This window comes from Nilaparvata lugens, chromosome 2 (genome assembly GCF_014356525.2).
Source record: "Nilaparvata lugens isolate BPH chromosome 2, ASM1435652v1, whole genome shotgun sequence".
NCBI lineage: Eukaryota > Metazoa > Arthropoda > Insecta > Hemiptera > Delphacidae > Nilaparvata > Nilaparvata lugens.
The window spans coordinates 26,120,487-26,139,631 of NC_052505.1; the positions used below are offsets into that span (position 1 = coordinate 26,120,487).

General features: G+C 33.1%; 2 protein-coding genes across 4 annotated transcripts in view; one reads left to right on the forward strand and one right to left on the reverse strand.

Moving 5' to 3' along the window:
• The first annotated feature begins 1,614 nt into the window (after nucleotides 1–1,614).
• Nucleotides 1,615–6,087, forward strand: LOC111055031. Of its 3 annotated transcripts, none has more exons than XM_039420904.1 (5): nucleotides 1,615–1,718; nucleotides 2,309–2,417; nucleotides 3,175–3,362; nucleotides 4,524–4,634; nucleotides 5,514–6,087. In XM_039420904.1, the coding sequence occupies exons 2-5, from the start codon at nucleotides 2,394–2,396 to the stop codon at nucleotides 5,659–5,661; spliced, it is 471 nt and encodes a 156-aa protein (XP_039276838.1). In that variant the 5' UTR covers nucleotides 1,615–1,718; nucleotides 2,309–2,393; the 3' UTR covers nucleotides 5,662–6,087. The 3 variants fall into 3 exon arrangements, with proteins under 3 accessions (XP_039276838.1, XP_039276837.1, XP_022197870.2); XM_039420903.1 differs by having other exon boundaries at nucleotides 1,615–1,752; nucleotides 5,514–6,085; XM_022342178.2 differs by having other exon boundaries at nucleotides 1,615–1,752; nucleotides 4,527–4,634; nucleotides 5,514–6,081.
• A 4,289-nt stretch (nucleotides 6,088–10,376) lies between these two features.
• The window catches only part of LOC111055365 (E3 ubiquitin-protein ligase listerin), a 40,535-nt gene continuing 31,766 nt past the window's right edge, over nucleotides 10,377–19,145 (reverse strand). The window contains exons 25-26 of the mRNA XM_039420028.1: nucleotides 11,372–11,536; nucleotides 10,377–10,626 (exon numbers count right to left, since the gene is read on the reverse strand). Coding sequence (XP_039275962.1) covers nucleotides 10,558–10,626; nucleotides 11,372–11,536 — 234 coding nt within the window. The 3' untranslated portion in view covers nucleotides 10,377–10,557. The remainder of the gene's footprint in view (nucleotides 10,627–11,371; nucleotides 11,537–19,145) is intronic.

A 19,145-nucleotide genomic window follows, 5' to 3' on the forward strand; every position in this document is an offset into this window, starting at 1 on the left:
CTTACAACATAAGTACATGAACGAGTTTTCTTATTTATTCATAATATCTATTACCAAAGGTGACTATGAAATAATATCATGTAAATGTGTCTTGTCTCACTTCTAAACCTATAAATAAATAGAATACCGTTTTTTTTTTCATTTAATTTTGTTCAATATAAGAACAAAAGCGACAAATTTATTTTACACTATATCAGTTTAGATCTTCCAGAAATGAATTGATAATAATTATATTCATTCCAAAAAACTGTATTTTTTAGGTTGTGTTTTGTTCGCTTTGGACCGGAACCCAATAATTGATAATAATTTTGATCTTAACATACCATATTTTTGTAAAGCCTAATTAAATAGAAATTTAGACTAGGATTCATTAGAAATGAATGATACAACAATCATATCGACAAAGAATAATATGTGGTAATGCATTGTTGGGCAAGCGTAGCGAGACTGCATTATTGAAGGTTCTATGAATGACCATACATCTCCTATTGAAACATTTGGGCCTACAATGCGATGTAAATTACACGAAAAACTCATTATTCTATACTCAATGTCACAGACAGAGCCCTCAAATACACAACAGAACTTTAAAGTGTCCCATTCAACCAATGCTGACACTTTTGAGTGAATCTCTCTAGAACATCTTCATTTTGCTGATTTCCTAGTTTCTTCACAGAGAAGAAAAAGTTCCCTGTCTGTCGTTCCTAGATAATATCATTCTGCTTTCCTGCTTATTATTTTCAAACGTGACCAAGTTATTTTAGTTAGACTTGTATGTAATGTACTTGTCACATTAGTCGTTTCTGGAAACATCTTTGTCAATTAGATTCCAGCTGATGACAGATGATGAAGCTCACATCTTCCTCTCCATGAATAGTTACATACCATTATGAAAATATCGCTTAGTCATGATGAATCCACGCATATAATACTCAAAGATCCTATGTTCATAGTCTGTTGGTACTATTCGAGAAAAATGGTATAATATTCAGAAATATCTATTTAACTGTGATTGTTTTAAGAGATAATGCCAGTTGAAAGAACTTAAATTTTCGTAGATCCGTAAATAATTCAGATTAGATGAATTTATTAACTACTCTTCAACATTACCATCATCGTATGATAGGTAGATCTATGATGTACCTTACCTCGTAATAACGGTGATGACTATAAAAACTTAAAAAAAAATAGATAGGCTACGTTTGATTTAAGCACTGATATCGTGGAGTTTATTTGGTCCACCATAATCACATTATCATCTTCTATAATTATAATACAGGCTATATTACCCTCGTGTAGCAAAGTGATATGGTTCCAATATATTATAGCCTATATATATCTAACATATCAATGAATCTGGTCTGTTAAATTGTACAATAAAGTTGAGGATAATAGCATGAAGCATTGAATCCATCTTAGGCTTTAAACTGTAGACTATAATGAACAGCTCCAAGTTGAAACTTGAAAAAAAATAGTCTAGCCTACATTCAGCTCGGAAGTCAGCCCAATTAACATGAACACGAGAATTAGTAAATTGATATTGTAGCTGTAACTATAACAGGTTACTGTCTAAGAGTAGGCCTGTAGCCTAACACGGTATGCACAAGAATCAGCAAAACAGCTTGGCAATTTGAAGAAGATAGAAATCTAATGTGATATTTGTAAGGCTTGAGCTCAATTTCACGGAGTGAGTTTGTTTCTACCAGTGTAACTGATAGGTATGGCACAATTGGATATAATTCTATTAATTTGGTGAGTTTTAAATTCACAGATTCTTGAAGTAGTATCAATAAAAAAATCGTTTATTGTAGGATTTTACCGCAGGAATTCGTCATTCAATTTTTCCTTATCTTCATTTTCTAAAGATAGCTGCTCTATCATTAATTCTATTTTTTATCAATATTTTCCATGTTATATTTCTATTAGAAATGTTAGAGTTGAACAAAAATACAAAATACTGTATGGTTATGGTTCTTGGTGAATGCTGAGTTTATAAGGTTATATAAATTTTTAACTCTGAATTTCACAAACAGGATGGTAAAAATTATCCTACTTAAGGCAGTATTACCTAGATTAAATGTCAGGTACTCGGGTATATTGAGAGTAAATGCCTTACTAGATTAGTTTATTCAAAATACTAGAAACAATACCATAAAGTGCAGTTGAAAGAAAAGGAAGATTCACTTTGTATCTGCTGATAAGCTGAAAATGATCAGTTCCAAAAGTATGGAAATAAGTAGGCTACTCTATCAGTTCATGTAGAATTTCAAATCATGATTTGGTTAATGTCAATATTTTTCTTTTGCAGTTTCAACATTTTAGTTTTGAAAGATACGTCTACGGCTGAAAAGCTGTGGTTCAATAATAACAACCCAAGACACCTTCCATTTCCCATGGGTCTTGGAAATAAAATACAGGTGAGGTTTTAAAAATTTTACAAATGCTTAGCCTCTTATAGTCGTTTTATCAAGAATATCAATACAACTGAAACAAAGTTTTTAACTTTATATGTCAATTATGGACAGTTGAGGAACCGAGGCTTGAATCAAAATGATTCATATAAAAATTAACAATCGATTCATTTTATCAAGTAATAAATTCATTGTCAGAACTATTATTAATTGATTATAAATAAAAATATAATATTTGTTCTATTGATGATAATAATATACCAAAAAAAGCTGACCAAAAAATCATTGTTGGAATAGAAGAAAATACGAATATGCCATATAGGCCTATAACTGAATATCAGAGTACCTAGGCTACAATAGATGTACAAATGACTATGATGTAGTCAAAGTCATCATAACAAATAATGACAATGATGTACAAATTATGTAGAAATGACAATGATGAACAAATGTACAGTTGGAATTTAACAGTTATGAGAGCAAATCTTTATGGGCACATATTATTGTTTTGAATTAGCCCTAGGATAGGATAGCGCTATCTGCTTTGTCGAATGATATACAAGATACAAACACCGAGGTTAATCGAATAATGCCATTTTAACGTGAACCTCACTATAGTATCTTCTCATTACAATTTGAATTAGGCCTACAGTAACAGAAAAAGTATTACATCACCTTTCTTAGTTACAATTCAAAGTAGGTATGACAATACTGAAATAACAGCAAAAACTTGATATTTTTTTGTATGAAATTCTGTTTTCAGATAATAACAGGAGTTGGAGTTCCAATAGAAGTTTCAGGACAGAGTATATCTCTGGGCCTCATTTTGAAATCCAACTACGAACTGCCAACAAATGTATCAATATATACAGAAGTAGAAGATAATTTCAGGAGGATGAGTCCTCCAACAAGGTGGCAGCTGTATGAAACCTTTGAAGCTGCTTTGGATAGGTAAGTATGCACTTCTCTTAGAAAACTATTCAATTTTTTCCTGTAAAATTAGATTCAGTTTCCAAATCATAAATTTTTATTGAAGTTTTCAAGTTGATGAACAATTTACTATCAACTATTAGACCTAATTTTCAGTTTCAATCATCATCACCAACCTCATTGTCATCACATTGAGATTTTACTCAATTATATAAGTTCAGAAGATCATGTCAAGGTCCAAAAAGAGCAGTCAAGGTCCACAATAATAGGTCTACTGCTATTAACTTCAGATTAATAATGTTGTGAAAACAGGAACTTCTTTTTCTTTATCTTTATAAATAACGACAGAACTTGGGCAACTCCAAGTTCGGATCCCACCTAAAATAAAAGTTCAATGAGAGTAAAATCTATGTAGGCTACCTAGTCCAAATTATAGGACCTTACATGATGGAATGAATTTATTTATGTATGAATTCCATCTGATTGAAAAAATTATTGATTCAACTGCTATGACGCAGTTGAATAAGGCTTTCTAACTTCGATTAACTGCTGCTAGAATAGTAGTGGATTTAAAACTCTCCACTACATAGTGACATTCACTTTAAGCTGTCAGCATTCCTTATAAACAAATAATACCAACGCTTCCCATTGATAGTTCAAAGCACTGAATCTCACAATAGTGGGATCGATAGTTCAGTGGTGTATAATAGTAGATTAGTTCAGTGGTGACCGATGCCGAGAATGGTTTCAATGATAGAAAGTATGTGGGCCTGGTTCTATTGGATTTAAATATAGCTTTTGATGTAGTTGATCACGGCATTCTGTTGAGAATAAAGTTGGAATATCTTGGTGTTGGTAATAATTCTCTGCATATCTTGAATTATTAATTCTGATAAGATTATTATTATTATTAATTAAGATTATTATTATTAATTACGATTATTATTATTAATTAGGTCTGTTTCTATCAATTCTCATAGTGCCAATTTCATTTTTTGTAATGTTCGTTTTTTTTTTTTTGTAATAGTATTAATGACGTTTATCGACTTGTTATATTTTTATTGACGTTCCCTATTGCATTGTTATTACTTTAATGGAATAAAAGTATTCTTATTCTTAAATAGTCCTTATTTTACTTATTGTTCAAGTGATACCAAGATTGTAATTTCAAAATAATTGGTTCAGATTCACAATGGGCGGACGATCCTGCCTATTGCAAAGCATTTGTAAGGCTGCAGAAGCCTCTCTGAACCACAGTGGAATTCTTGGAGAGATACTTCACTTGCTACTTATGTAAGTAAACACAAACACAGCACTATAACTGGGAACTGGTTTCATGTCACAATATTAGCCTACTAATATCTTGTGAACAACGGATAAGAGTACAAGTTCACTAGATATTGTTAGTCGTGTGATCTATGACACAATGTCTAGTATGATACAAGTAAAAGTTCCATCTTTTGTATCGTAGTAAATTCGAATTTTTTTTTTTTTTGGTAGGTGACTTTTTGCTTTGGTGATAGATGGGTTTGAACCCGGGATCTCTAAGCTGCTAAGCACGCACTTTATCCACAAGATAACGGTCCACGTTATAATGACAGTATTTGTTTAATATTGATGTTGCTATCCTATCTATCATTAGACGAAGCAGATTGCGCTATTCTTTTCTAGCTACGCAAAGTTGCCAGATCGGTTTTTAACAATGTAGACATAAATCTAATTGAAAAAAATTCAATCTCAAATCATAAAATTTATTACTTAATTATTGAAAAATATTATTCCTTGACGAATAAAATATAATTGATTAAATGGTTAAAATTACATCAGAAATGCCGGTAGCTATATTCTATAGAAGGAAGTGCTTGGCAAGGCAGAGAATCGGCAACGCTTTTCTCCTACTTTCTTCACTGCCATTATAACACAGTCCTCACTATAGAATCTTGATTCAGAATTATTATAAGCTAGTTATAATTTGACTTGGAGAGACTATTTGGAAAATGTCTTTTGATATTGTAAAAATTTCATAATGGATGAAATTCTATTAAATATAATGTTCACTTTCTATTTAATAATTAAGGCACTCGAATGATGTTTGATGGCTCTATAAAAGTACTAATAATTCAAGATTTAATTAATTTTGAATACAAATATTGTTGACTTGATACTTTTCAGGCCATCATCATCTACGGAAGAAATCAGTGGCCATCCAGATTACTACAGAGCTGAAATGAACGGTAAACTTGGGCTGAAGAGATGTGAGGAAATGTATCCAGAATGTCCTAATGATATACTGGATGTGATTACGAGCACACATTACTGAACGATGATGAAAAGTCATTCGACTTTTTATGAAAATGTACAAGTCTTCTAACATCAGCAATTTAAAAATTGCCAAGGTTATACCAATCCACAAGTCTAGCAGTAAAAGTAATATGAACAACTACAGGCCCATTTCCTTGTTATGTGTAGTATCAAAGATATTGGAAAAGTGTGTCAAATTGCAATTTCAGAGGTATTTGGAAGAAAACAAGAATACCTCGGATGCACTGTTTGCGATTAATAAGGCATTCATGGAGGCAATCAATCTAGACCAGAAGGTATTATCAGTTTTTGTTGACCTGGCCAAGGCTTTTGATTCGATAGACAGAGACATACTCTTTGTAAACTGAAGTTTATGGGGGTGAGTGGCTTGGCCTTGGCCTGTTTTAGGAGCTATCTTGGTAATAGAAGACAGGTGGTTTCCATCGGACCAAAAATGAGTGGAGTCAATGATGTGGAATATGGTGTGGTTCAGGGCACTACCCTTGGGTCAGTTTTATTCCTTGTTTACATTAATAACATTTATAAGGTGAACATTAGGAAGGCGAGCTCTTCCTATTTGCGGATGACGATACTGCTGTTATATTCAGGGGTGCAAGCTGGAATGAAACATTTTCAAAGGCTGAAATGGGAATGAAGAAGCTGAAGGCATGGTTTGATCAGAACATCCTCACCATGAATGTAGGTAAGACGAAATGCCTGCCCATTGCACTCAGACCTTGTAGTGAGCCTCCAGATAATCTAGTTTTGAAACTACACTCCTGTGATGATACCTATGGCACTGTCTGCAACTGTCAGATCATTGACATGGTGAAGAGTTACAACTATCTAGGAGTTATAATAGATTCTAACCTGAAATATGAGAATCATATTATCAGTCTCCAGCATAAGCGTAGAGAACTGATTTATATTTTTCATCAGTTAAGCTTCATCCTGAACAAACAGGAAATTAAGACAGTTTATTTTGCTTATGTTCAGTCGATCTTGAGTTATGGTGTTATTGCATGGGGAGGAGCAGTTAGAAATGCACTGGAGCCTTTATATGTAATACAGAAGCTTATAAACAAGGCCGGCTTGAAACTGGAGAGACAATATCCCACCGAGGCACTCTTTGAATATTCTCAATTATTGACTGTCAGGCAGATATATATGAAGAATGTATTCACGTACAAAAACAAGGATTTTATGGTATAGCACAAAGCTACAATACAAGAAGCTCTGCAAATGTGGGGCTACAGGTCCCCAGAATTGTCAAATCAATAAATCTCACCAACCCATTCTACGTCTCCAACATTTTATTGAGGAAAGCACAATCCAGAGAAATGATAGAGCCCACGGCAGGTTTGCTTGCTTATAAAAGAATCATCGATGGTTGGCTGCTTGGAACTGGTGCCAATAATTCAGAGAATTTGTTCGAACCCTTATACAGGTAGTTTCCAATAAAAATTTAAAAAAAGCTCTAGTATGGAATCTTAACTAACTCAGTAATTCCTTAACTAACCCACAGGCCTACATAAATCCTTTTCTTCTTCTCTTGTATTGCCGTTTGTTCTTTGCTCTTCTTTCTAAATCTGTAAAGGTTATATTAATTGATTTCTCTAAACTTCTACTCAACAATTTTAGTCACAAAATATCACAGTATAATGATACTCGTCCCACACACAAGTCTAAGACTAATTTGGGACTATTTCCTTTGATATTGTAAAAATTTCATAATGGATGAAATTCTATTAAATATAATGTTCACTTTCTATTTAATAATTAAGGCACTCGAATGATGTTTGATGGCTCTATAAAAGTACTAATAATTCAAGATTTAATTAATTTTGAATACAAATATTGTTGACTTGATACTTTTCAGGCCATCATCATCTACGGAAGAAATCAGTGGCCATCCAGATTACTACAGAGCTGAAATGAACGGTAAACTTGGGCTGAAGAGATGTGAGGAAATGTATCCAGAATGTCCTAATGATATACTGGATGTGATTACGAGCACATATTACTGAACGATGATGAAAAGTCATTCGACTTTTTATGAAAATGTACAAGTCTTCTAACATCAGCAATTTAAAAATTGCTAAGGTATACCAATCCAAAAGTCTAGCAGTAAAAGTAATATGAATAACTACAGGCCCATTTCCTTGTTATGTGTAGTATCAAAGATATTGGAAAAGTGTGTCAAATTGCAATTTCAGAGGTATTTGGAAGAAAACAACTTGCTTTCAAATCGTCAATTCGGCTTCCGGAAAAGCAAGAATACCTCGGATGCACTGTTTGCGATTAATAAGGCATTCATGGAGGCAATCAATCTAGACCAGAAGGTATTATCAGTTTTTATTGACCTGGCCAAGGCTTTTGATTCGATAGACAGAGACATACTCTTTGTAAACTGAAGTTTATGGGGGTGAGTGGCTTGGCCTTGGCCTGGTTTAGGAGCTATCTTGGTAATAGAAGACAGGTGGTTTCCATCGGACCAAAAATGAGTGGAGTCAGTGATGTGGAATATGGTGTGGTTCAGGGCACTACCCTTGGGTCAGTTTTATTCCTTGTTTACATTAATAACATTTATAAGGTGAACATTAGGAAGGCGAGCTCTTCCTATTTGCGGATGATACTGCTGTTATATTCAGGGGTGCAAGCTGGAATGAAACATTTTCAAAGGCTGAAATGGGAATGAAGAAGCTGAAGGCATGGTTTGATCAGAACATCCTCACCATGAATGTAGGTAAGACGAAATGCCTGCCCATTGCACTCAGACCTTGTAGTGAGCCTCCAGATAATCTAGTTTTGAAACTACACTCCTGTGATGATACCTATGGCACTGTCTGCAACTGTCAGATCATTGACATGGTGAAGAGTTACAACTATCTAGGAGTTATAATAGATTCTAACCTGAAATATGAGAATCACATTATCAGTTTCCAGCATAAGCGTAGAAAACTGATTTATATTTTTCATCAGCTAAGCTTCATCCTGAACAAACAGGAAATTAAGACAGTTTATTTTGCTTATGTTCAGTCGATCTTGAGTTATGGTGTTATTGCATGGGGAGGAGCAGTTAGAAATGCACTGGAGCCTTTATATGTAATACAGAAGCTTATAATCAAGGCCGGCTTGAAACTGGAGAGACAATATCCCACCGAGGCACTCTTTGAATATTCTCAATTATTGACTGTCAGGCAGATATATATGAAGAATGTATTCACGTACAAAAACAAGGATTTTATGGTAACCGAGGTAGCACAAAGCTACAATACAAGAAGCTCTGCAAATGTGGGGCTACAGGTCCCCAGAATTGTCAAATCAATAAATCTCACCAACCCATTCTACGTCTCCAACATTTTATTGAGGAAAGCACCATCCAGAGAAATGATAGAGCCCACGGTAGGTTTGCTTGCTTATAAAAGAATCATCGATGGTTGGCTGCGTGGAACTGGTGCCAATAATTCAGAGAATTTGTTCGAACCCTTAAACAGGTAGTTTCCAATAAGAATTTAAAAAAAGCCATTAAAAAATTAAGATGAAATAAAAGCTCTAGTATGGAATCTTAACTAACTCAGTAATTTCTTAACTAACCCACAGGCCTACATAAATCCTTTTCTTCTTCTCTTGTATTGCCGTTTGTTCTTTGCTCTTCTTTCTAAATCTGTAAAGGTTATATTAATTGATTTCTCTAAACTTCTACTCAACAATTTTAGTCACAAAATATCACAGTATAATGATACTCGTCCCACACACAAGTCTAAGACTAATTTGGGACTATTTCCTTTGTTGTTGTGTCGGTGCAAGTCAATGATGTATTTTCTAAGTTATATTTCATATAGGCTAATAGGCTAGTTGTTTTGGGCCATCGGTTGGTGGCTGTATCGTGGTTGTTTGTTATTAAATTACATACAGTATAGTGGGCATGTTTGCGATGCAGTCGTCGACCGATGGCTCGCAATTTTGAATAACAGAATTGCAAGTTTTGTTAATTTTTTGCAAAACTTGCAACCTTTGTAAGGGTTAGCAATAATATTTTAGGTCGATAATGCAATACATCTTTGTAAATTGATATTTATTCCTATAGCCTGAAAGCATCTAAGTATTCTTGTGCACTGTATATGACAATAAAGAATTATTGAATTGAATTGAATAAGGATATCACACACTCTAGCCTGAAAATTTCGGTGAGCCGAGTAATAGATTCGTATATAAAGTGTGTGATAGCCTATATTACTGACTTTTCCTATATTACTGACTGTTATTTTTTAGGGCTACTCAATATTCTTTAAATACTTTTACAACACTTTTATTTGTCTTCTTTATGAACACGACATGTTTCGACTCATAAGGTATTTTTCGAATGACGCATAATTTTTTGACTGGTGTTTATAGACTGATACAGACTCATTACATTATAGCCTCCACTATGATATGCACCATTTTTCAATTAATTAACAAGACTTCAATGTAAAAGAGCATGTTTTACATATTATGTTTCTAAATGTATTTATAATTTAAAGGTCTGAATAAAAAAACAGAAACAATCGTTATATGAATATTAATGTGATACTATAAAGTACTATACTTCAAGTCGTCTGTAGATTCATAAATTATTTTCATCTATCTAAATGTTTTGGTTAAACAGTGTCCATTATTGTAGTTCTTAGTTGTAGTTCTGGTCATTAAGTTAGCAATTTTTGCTATAAGGATCTTAAAAAACCTCATAGATAATTTTTGTAAACAAATGTTTATTCTACAACTCGATCTAGAATATAATAATATAACAAATTTACATTTATACAGTCCTACCACGCAGAGTGAGATAGTATCTCAATAATCTAATATTGTACCCATACGGTGATTAAGATGGAGAATGACGTAAGTGAATGAAGTTCCAATGATGAGTGAATTAGTTAGCCCAGTAATCGTTGCGACAGATAGGGCACGAAGATTTGTTGCTTGTCGTGAACCATTTGTACTGAAACAGAAACATTGTACACATTATTGCATCGATTTTATTGTATTTCCCAAATTATTAAGGCATAATTTTTCTCTGCTTCTCATTTCTAGGCTTAGAATTTTCTAGTATGTATAACTTACCGAATAACTTGTTTTGCTAAAAAAAATATAATCGATATTTTTCAATACAAATATGATATTGATATTTAAATTACGTGATCATAGTTTGTCAATGAATTAATCAAGTACGAGTAAAAGAATAGAATCAAGCATTGCGTACATTCATCCTAGAATTTGTATGAATAACAATTTAATTTTTTAAAGATAATCTATCAGAGTAATAATCATTCAGTAAGGAAATCGTTCACTTTACAGTGAACCAGATCAAATTCACACTTTCTATTTAGAAAGAATTATTTGAATAAGAGTTCATATTAGCCTAATTAATCTATCCTACTCATATGAAACACTACTGAATAAAATCATTCAATATTTTTAGCATTACCGATCGTGAGATTTGCTTTATACTGTAGCCTAAATATTCCTTACAAAAAACCATACTGCCATTTCAAGTGAATCTTACAATAGGTTATAGATGAAAAGTAAAGTAATTCAAATTTCAATTATTAATGCATAAATTTTGCTTCCCCATTAAATCACATCGAATATCAATCATTTGTTGCTAATAGAGTGAATTATATTGGTATCTAATTAAAATAACAGAGATATAACAGAGAAAACAACTCCATAATGACTCAACTCACCAAGCATTTCGAGTGGAATCTCTTTTTGCAGGTTTGGCAAACCAGTTTTGGAAGCTGTTGATTATTGCATAGAATAGCAAAGCAGATGTAGCATTCCTCGACGCCCTCAAACTTCTTGTCCAAATCATTTTTCCAAAGTATCAATCCATCCCATATTGAACCGTTCTGTAAAATCAAAGCTAATTATTAGGACAAAACTAGTAGCACGTCATGACTAAATTAATATAATAATAATAATATAATTTGGGAAGCGGTTTGACTCAGTTGTCGCGCTTATAAGCTATCGCTTAGATAAGTAGAGAATCATGCGCCTCCTTCTCCCGTTAGATCAGTGACCAGTTGAACTAACTCCTCTGAAAATGATTCATGAGTTGAAAAATCTTGAAATGATTCTTCTCATTGGTTCGAAGCCCACCTAAAACTGTAGGTCCACTCATTTCTTATTATCATCCCCCTCATTACTCACGCACAAGCCCAAGTGAGACACCCTCACCAAAAAAATATAAAATTTCATCTAAAGTTAATAGAATGAATTTGAAACTATTGATTTATATCATTCAATGTTAATACTTTAGTATGAATTTACATTTAATTTAATATAACATGAGATGAATGTGAGCCATCTTAAAATGTTAAGAATCAAATACAAAATAATTTACTTCATTTAAGACTTGAAGAACTTTTAAAACATGGCAAAAATGAAATTTCATGAAAAATTTAGGAATGCATTCAAGTTAGTTGGAGAAAGTAACCGAAGAGTTCTACTTATGATTATTGCTCGTTGATTGTGTATATATTGCATGTGATTACTCAAATTTAGCACGATTAGCATCACAGCTCGATATGATATCTCATTTTCCTCGGACGTAGTACATCCTAATATAAAAAAAAATAGTATAAATATATCGTTATATTTTTCATAATGGATACCAGTACCAGTATATACCGGGTGTCCCACGAAGAGGTTTACACGTTTGATTTTATATTACGTGCCCATTCATGCACCGAACTTTTTAAATTTTACACAGTTTACAAAGTAGGTTCTAAAAATATTCATGGAAAATTTCAACTCCCTAACCTTTGTAGAAACAGAATGGCGGCATATTGAAAAACGATACTTTAAAAACATTAAAAAGGTTTTATAAAAAATTTTTATTCTTGCACTTTGGGGCAATATAACTTTTGAATGAAACAACTAGAACAAGGCCTAATAAAATACCTTAAAAGTCCACAATTATTGAAATTGAAACCCATTCACAGCAACACACTGATAACAGCGCTTAAGAAATTATTCGTAAGCTCTTACGAAGAAAATCCGCGGTATCCGGAGAAGTTCCTCTTCTATTGATCGTTTTTGATCCACATCATTATTGAATTTATGGGTATAAACTTCCTCCTTTAAATAACCCCATAAAAAGAAGTCACAAACAGTTAAATCTGGTGATCACCTGGTACCATCAAATGAGGCAATACTACTGCAACGTAGTAAACAAATAAGATAATAACTCATGAAAGTAGTAAGCGAATTGGTAAAATTTTCAATATGCCGTCATTTTGTTTCTACAAAGGTTAGGGAGCTGAATTTTTTACAGAATATTTTCAGAACCTACTTTGTAAACTGTGTAAAATTTGAAAGAATTCGGTGCAAGAATGGGCACGTAATATAAAATTAAACGTGTAAACCACTTCGTGGGACACCCGGTATATAAAAGCGAAATAGCACTGATTCATTCACTCACTCATTCATAATCAACTAGCAGGAACCCGTGCATCGCAAGGATCTGTTGTAAAACTTGACGTAATGAAATTTTGAAGAATTGAAAAAAGGCCTATAACCATCCTTGGTTGATAAAGAATCTATATGCAAAATTTCAAGTTAATTAGTCCAGTAGTTTAGACGTGATGATGCGTCAAACATAATTTTCCTATCCCGTACGTGCATAAGCCAGCTCTTTACTTTATATAATTATTATAGATATAGTTAATGACTGCAAGAGATAGAACTGTGGAACAGAATAGTGGTGAAACTATGATAGCGCCAGAAGTGTCTCAAACACATTAGTAGGTACTACATGAACTTTTTGAAAGTGATTTGAAAAAAATGTTAAAACAACAGAACTGAATCCTTATCATTCTACCTTCATTTAGAGAGGCTTTTGTTTGAGCCGAATGGAAAACCAATTTATGAAAAAATGAATGTATGTTTGTTTGTATGTTTGTTTTTCCCTGTAGACTTGAAAACTACTTGACATAATGGCATGAAACTTTGGGAAAATGTTGTGTGAATATTGGGGATGGTTTCTGAACAGGAATCTTAATAGGGGGGCTAATAATAATTATTTATTAATCCATTCACAGACCTATGTTTTCGAAATTTTCGGCCGAGCGGCTACCAAAGAGCGGAAAGATGATCATGATTCAATATCATATTATTGTGATATATGATTTAGCATCTAAAGTTACCAGCTGTAATAAACACGTCACCCTATGATAAATTGTGTACTGGTATTAAAACGGTAGTTTGGAGTTAAAGTATAGTTGATTGGTACCAGCTGTTGGTAAAGGTTCCTTAGAAGACCTATACAAATAATAATTATGACACCCCTATTATTGAGAAACTGGAAAATGTTGAAAAAAAATTATTCACCTAATGAAAGAGAGTTGTTCATATTGCTTTCATTAATTACTGAAGAATGAAAGAATAATTCTATGAGGGAGCAGTAAGTTATGTTTTGATAGATCTAACTTTGAGTAGTTCAATTACTTCCATTATGGACAATCAATACATATGAAATTTATTAGCTACCGTACAGAATAAAAAACTTTTGGCTGCAATGACCCCGACTACTATATTATGAATAACCATTTGGATAAAATATAAGGAATCACTTGCATCTCTCATGAACCCGTAATTTTTATTCACAAAATATTAACAAAAAAAAAATATTGAGTTATATTTAATAAACTCACGGCTAGTACTCAAGTTTGTCTTTTTCTGGCCGTGCTACAAATAAATGTATGTATATGTTTGACATTTTGTTTCTGTAATCTTGTTGTCTATTAAGAAAGTTTTCAATGTGATTTTTGATGGCAATAAAATTTGAATTTGAAAAAAGAATTATCAACTCCTAACCAAAGAAAATCTTTGTGCTCTGTTCTAACCGGAATGTGTGAGACTCCATATACAGCTGATAGAAGGGGCGAACCGAACTGGCCAAGCATACAACAATGGAACAAACACGTGGCAAGTTCGCGCTCTCAATCAACGTAAAATCAATTTGATCAGCCGATTGATGAAATTGTTTCAAGCTTTCCAATGATTACAACATATGTTAGAATATCATGTGTCAATTATCTCAGTTCCATATGGAGCTCACCTTACCATGTTCATAAGCTTACTTAATAGGATCCTTTTTCATCCTTTGAAATCCTTAGAGGCAAAATATCTCAAAATCCGTTCTTAGTGCGCATCTAGCATGTTTGAAGAATATTTTTGCGAAATTTTAAGTCTGTAGGCTAAGAGTAGTTTGGGCTGGAGTGTGATTTTCCATGAAAATTTTCCAAAAATACCCTCTCCTGGACCCCTATGTGCTCCTGGTCGGAATTTTTCTGCATAGATCTAAGTTTTTTTCATAGCTGAACAAAAAAGTTCCTTATGACTTTGCTGTGAAATGAGCGGTTAAAAAGTACAAAATTTGGGGGGGCAGCATCCTCAGGGGAGCAAATTTCTGAAAATCCTTTCTTAGTGGATGTCTTGAGGTTACCATCAACAATTGTGCAGAATTTCAAGCTTTTAGGCTTAGTAGTTTGGGCTGTGGTGTGATTTCAGTCTGTCGGGGCTTAGCCTTTTATAGATATAGAAGAAGAAGAAAAATAAACATCTATTGAACGAAATACGTTGAAATTTGGTATGTATGTTCAGTTGACCTTCTGGAGGAGGCGCACTTTATAAATTCAAATCTTTATTTGTCCCAAAAACATAATTACAATGACAAAAATGGTTATAAATGAAAAAAGTAAAATACAATATAAAATGAAAAAAGAAAAATACCATTAATAGGATTATACATAACTATATTAAAAAGTCCCTGCAAGGTTCGAGGAGCCTGAGCGCAGAGGCCGAGTGTTCAATGCTTAACAGTACAAGAAAATAATAATGGGATATTATTAAGAAATAGGGAAAAGGAAAAGTGAGTGAGGAAGGGGAGAGAAAGAGCAGAGTGAAGGCATACGAGAAAGTAAAGAATAGTTGAAAATTACATAAAAAAACATAAGTCTTTATACTAAGCTATGAGGAAATTACATTGCCAAAATTAGATTGTTCGAGATTATCCATGAATGAATTTCAATTAGCAGTTTTCTATTAAATTTACTAGAGATAAAATGGTTAGGAATAAGATTGATGAGCTTTGATACCTGATATAAGAATTGTTTCTACAAATTGATAAAACAGTATCTGTAATTTGAAAAGTAATAGATGAGGGACAGTGGTTATACGGTGAAACACGCAGGTTGGAAAGATTCATATGTTTATTTATGAAGATGATTAAATTTTTTATGTATAGCTGCCTGACAGTTAAAACATCTAGCTCACTAGACAGGTACTCACTTGGATAGAGTCTGGGTTTTCCCAATATAGCTCTTATAAGGTGTTTTTTATTTATAAAAAGTTTTTCCAAGAGGTTTGAGTATGTTCCACCCCAAATTTTTATTTCATATTGCAGAAATGATTGAATGTAGGTAAAATATATGAGTCTTGAGATTTTTTTATTACTAACTTGGCTGATATTACGAAATTTACTTATCCAATGTCTGAGTTTGTTACGTGTACTATTGATGTGTACATCCCAACGCAAATGTTGATCAATCATTACACCCAAATATTTAACATGATGTTCTCTATAAAGCTTTGAGAATGTACAATTCATCCAATCAGAATCGTTGCAATTTACATTATGGATTTTAATGAAATCCAAACCTTGCGGCTGGCCTATAGAATTTGGGGAGAAAGACTTTTTTTATGTTCAATGTTAATATATGCTCATCAAACCAGGATTTTACTATTTTAAGCCCGTATTCTGCTGTTTTTATAGTATCCTCCCAATTCGTTTCACTGAATAACAATGAAGTGTCATCAGCAAAAGCGATTGAAACAGCATTTTTTAATTCTAACTTGGAAATCTATAATATATATAAAAGCGAAATGGCACTCACTCACTCACTGACTGACTGACTGACTCACTCACTCACTCGCAGAACTGAAAATCTACCGGACCAAAAAGGTTCAAATTTGGTAGGTATGTTCAGTTGGCCCTTTAGAGGCGCACTAAGAAATCTTTTGGCAATATTTTAACTCTAAGGGTGGTTTTTAAGGGTTTAAAGTTCGTCTTTTAGCATGTATATTCTTCTTATTCTCTTAATTATAATTGAAATAACGCCATACCATATGTTAATATAGAACTATAATCTAGAGAGAGTACCTCTTTGAAACAGTTGTTAACTGGTAACTAAATAATTAATTTTGTCAGGTTGGCATTGAGTTGACTTTGTTAGGTTGGCACCAAGTTGAAGATTGAAATGCATTTATCGCGGAAAAATTGATTGGGCACTGCTACTTCAATCAGAGCTATTCCTGGGAATATTATATTACTAGCCATCAGGCTCGCTTCGCTCGCCATATCCGTTTAGCCAGATGTTTAGTCTGGACCCCCGACTGGATCGTCCTAACATATGATAAAAATGCTCAGATAAAAAATGCAGGCGAGCGAAGCGAGCCTGCTGATCTCATTCTTGGACGATCCAGTCGGGGGTCCAGGGGGCGGAGCCCCCTGGCTAGACGGATATGGCGAGCGAAGCGAGTCTGACAGCTAGTCATTAATGTAGATTAGGAAGAGAATCGGCGACAAGACTGTTCCTTGTGGAATACCGTAATCAGTGAGTTGTTCAAGGCTGGTTTTATTATCAATTTTGAGCATTTGGAATCTATTTTTTAAATAGCTCTTAAATAATTCGAGGGCTATTCCTCGAATACCCAACTTTTCCATTTTTATCAGAAGTTTTGTGTGAGGAATAGTGTCGAAAGCTTTAGCTAGGTCTAAAAATATGGCTATTGTTTTATTCTTGTTATTGAAATTTTCTGTGTTAGAAGAGATATTGCATCTACTGTACTTTTTTTAGACTGAAACGCAAATTGATTTTTGTGAATTATATTATGCTTTAGGAGATAGCAAACTAAACGGTATTTTATTAACTTTTCAATAATTTTGGAAAAAGTACTCAACAAGCTGATTGGACGATAATTTGATGGATTTGAAGCATCACCTGATTTATGTAGGGGTATGATATTGGCCAATGTTAAACTATCAGGGAAAAAACCCTCCTCCATCGATTTATTATCACCTTCAATGGTTTTATAATATGTGTAGTTTTTTTTTAAATTCTATTGCTAATATTGTCAATTCCTGGAGCTGAGTTATTGTTTAGAGAGTTTATTGTAGCAGTAATTTAATTTTCATTGGTGTGTGTCAAGAAGAAAGAGTTGTAATGCTCCACACATGAGTCATTGAAATTATTACATGTTGTTGCAATGGAATTATTTGACTTCAATTTCTCCGCATAAGGTTTTCCTACGCGAGCAAAATGTTGAATTAGTGTATCAGCTTCTATTTTGGGATTTTTTTTAGTATGTCTTCTACCTAACAATTCGTTTAGAGTTTCCCAGATTTTCTTAGAGTTGTTTATATTCTGATTAATGTTATTCTTATATTACATTTATTCTGTTTTATTAATTAATTAGGAAGATTTCTGTAATTTTATACTCATTTCTTAAACGGTCATTGAAAGGCTGCTTTGAAAGTGTTTCAAACAATTTGTCCCGTTTTCTAATCGAATGTACAAGACCACGCGTAATCCAGGGTTTAAGGGGTTGTAATTTATGCGGAATCTTTACTGTAACTGTTGCAAGTTCAATGTGATTTGATATTTTGTCAGTTAAAATTTGCATTGCTTCATTCACATGTAAATTGTCATTTAATAGGTTATCCCAGTTTTCAGTTTCAATAGATAATATTAATTTATTGGAATCTGTTTAACTGGAAGAATTATTTTTACTTACAATTTTGTCAGTTGAAAGATCAATGTGGATGCTGACACAAAAGTGATCAGTGATGTTTGTTTTTATTACTGAACTTAATACATTGTCGGGATTGAAAGGGGAGTTCTTTAAAAATATGTGATCGATAATCGAGTCAGTGCCGTTTTGAACTCTAGTAGGCTAGTTTATGTATGATTTTAAACCATTCAAAGATAAAATTCCAAAATATTCATTAGTCGCAAGCGTAGACTTATTCAGATGTATACTCAAGTCACCGGCAAAAATTATATTAGGCTTCTTTTTGATAGAATACAAACAATCATTCAAACAATTGAGAATCTACATTGGTTGAAGGAGACCTATAAACAGCGATAAGTGTTATCTTATCCTTCGCACCTGGCACTTGTACATCCAAAAGAATTGAGTTAGATTATTTTATTTCGTAATCCAACTCATCTACTATAAAATTGCATTTGAAAAAAACACAAATTCCATCACATTTATTTGTTTTACATGGCTTGTTAACCACTGAATAACCATTCAAATTAAAATTAAAATCATCCTCTTCAACTACCCAAGTCTCACTGAGGATAATAATATGAAACTCTAAAGAACAATTACTGATAATGTATGTCAGCTCATCAAAATTCTTTCGCAAACTTCTTATGTTTACGTGAATAA

Coding starts and splice junctions, on each gene's coding strand:
- LOC111055031 (XM_039420903.1), top strand. CDS start 1,721: ATGGCACAATTGGATATAATTCTATTAATTTG. Junction 1,753..2,308: donor GATATAATTCTATTAATTTG/GTGAGTTTTAAA, acceptor TTTCTTTTGCAG/TTTCAACATTTTAGTTTTGA. Junction 2,418..3,174: donor GTCTTGGAAATAAAATACAG/GTGAGGTTTTAA, acceptor TTCTGTTTTCAG/ATAATAACAGGAGTTGGAGT.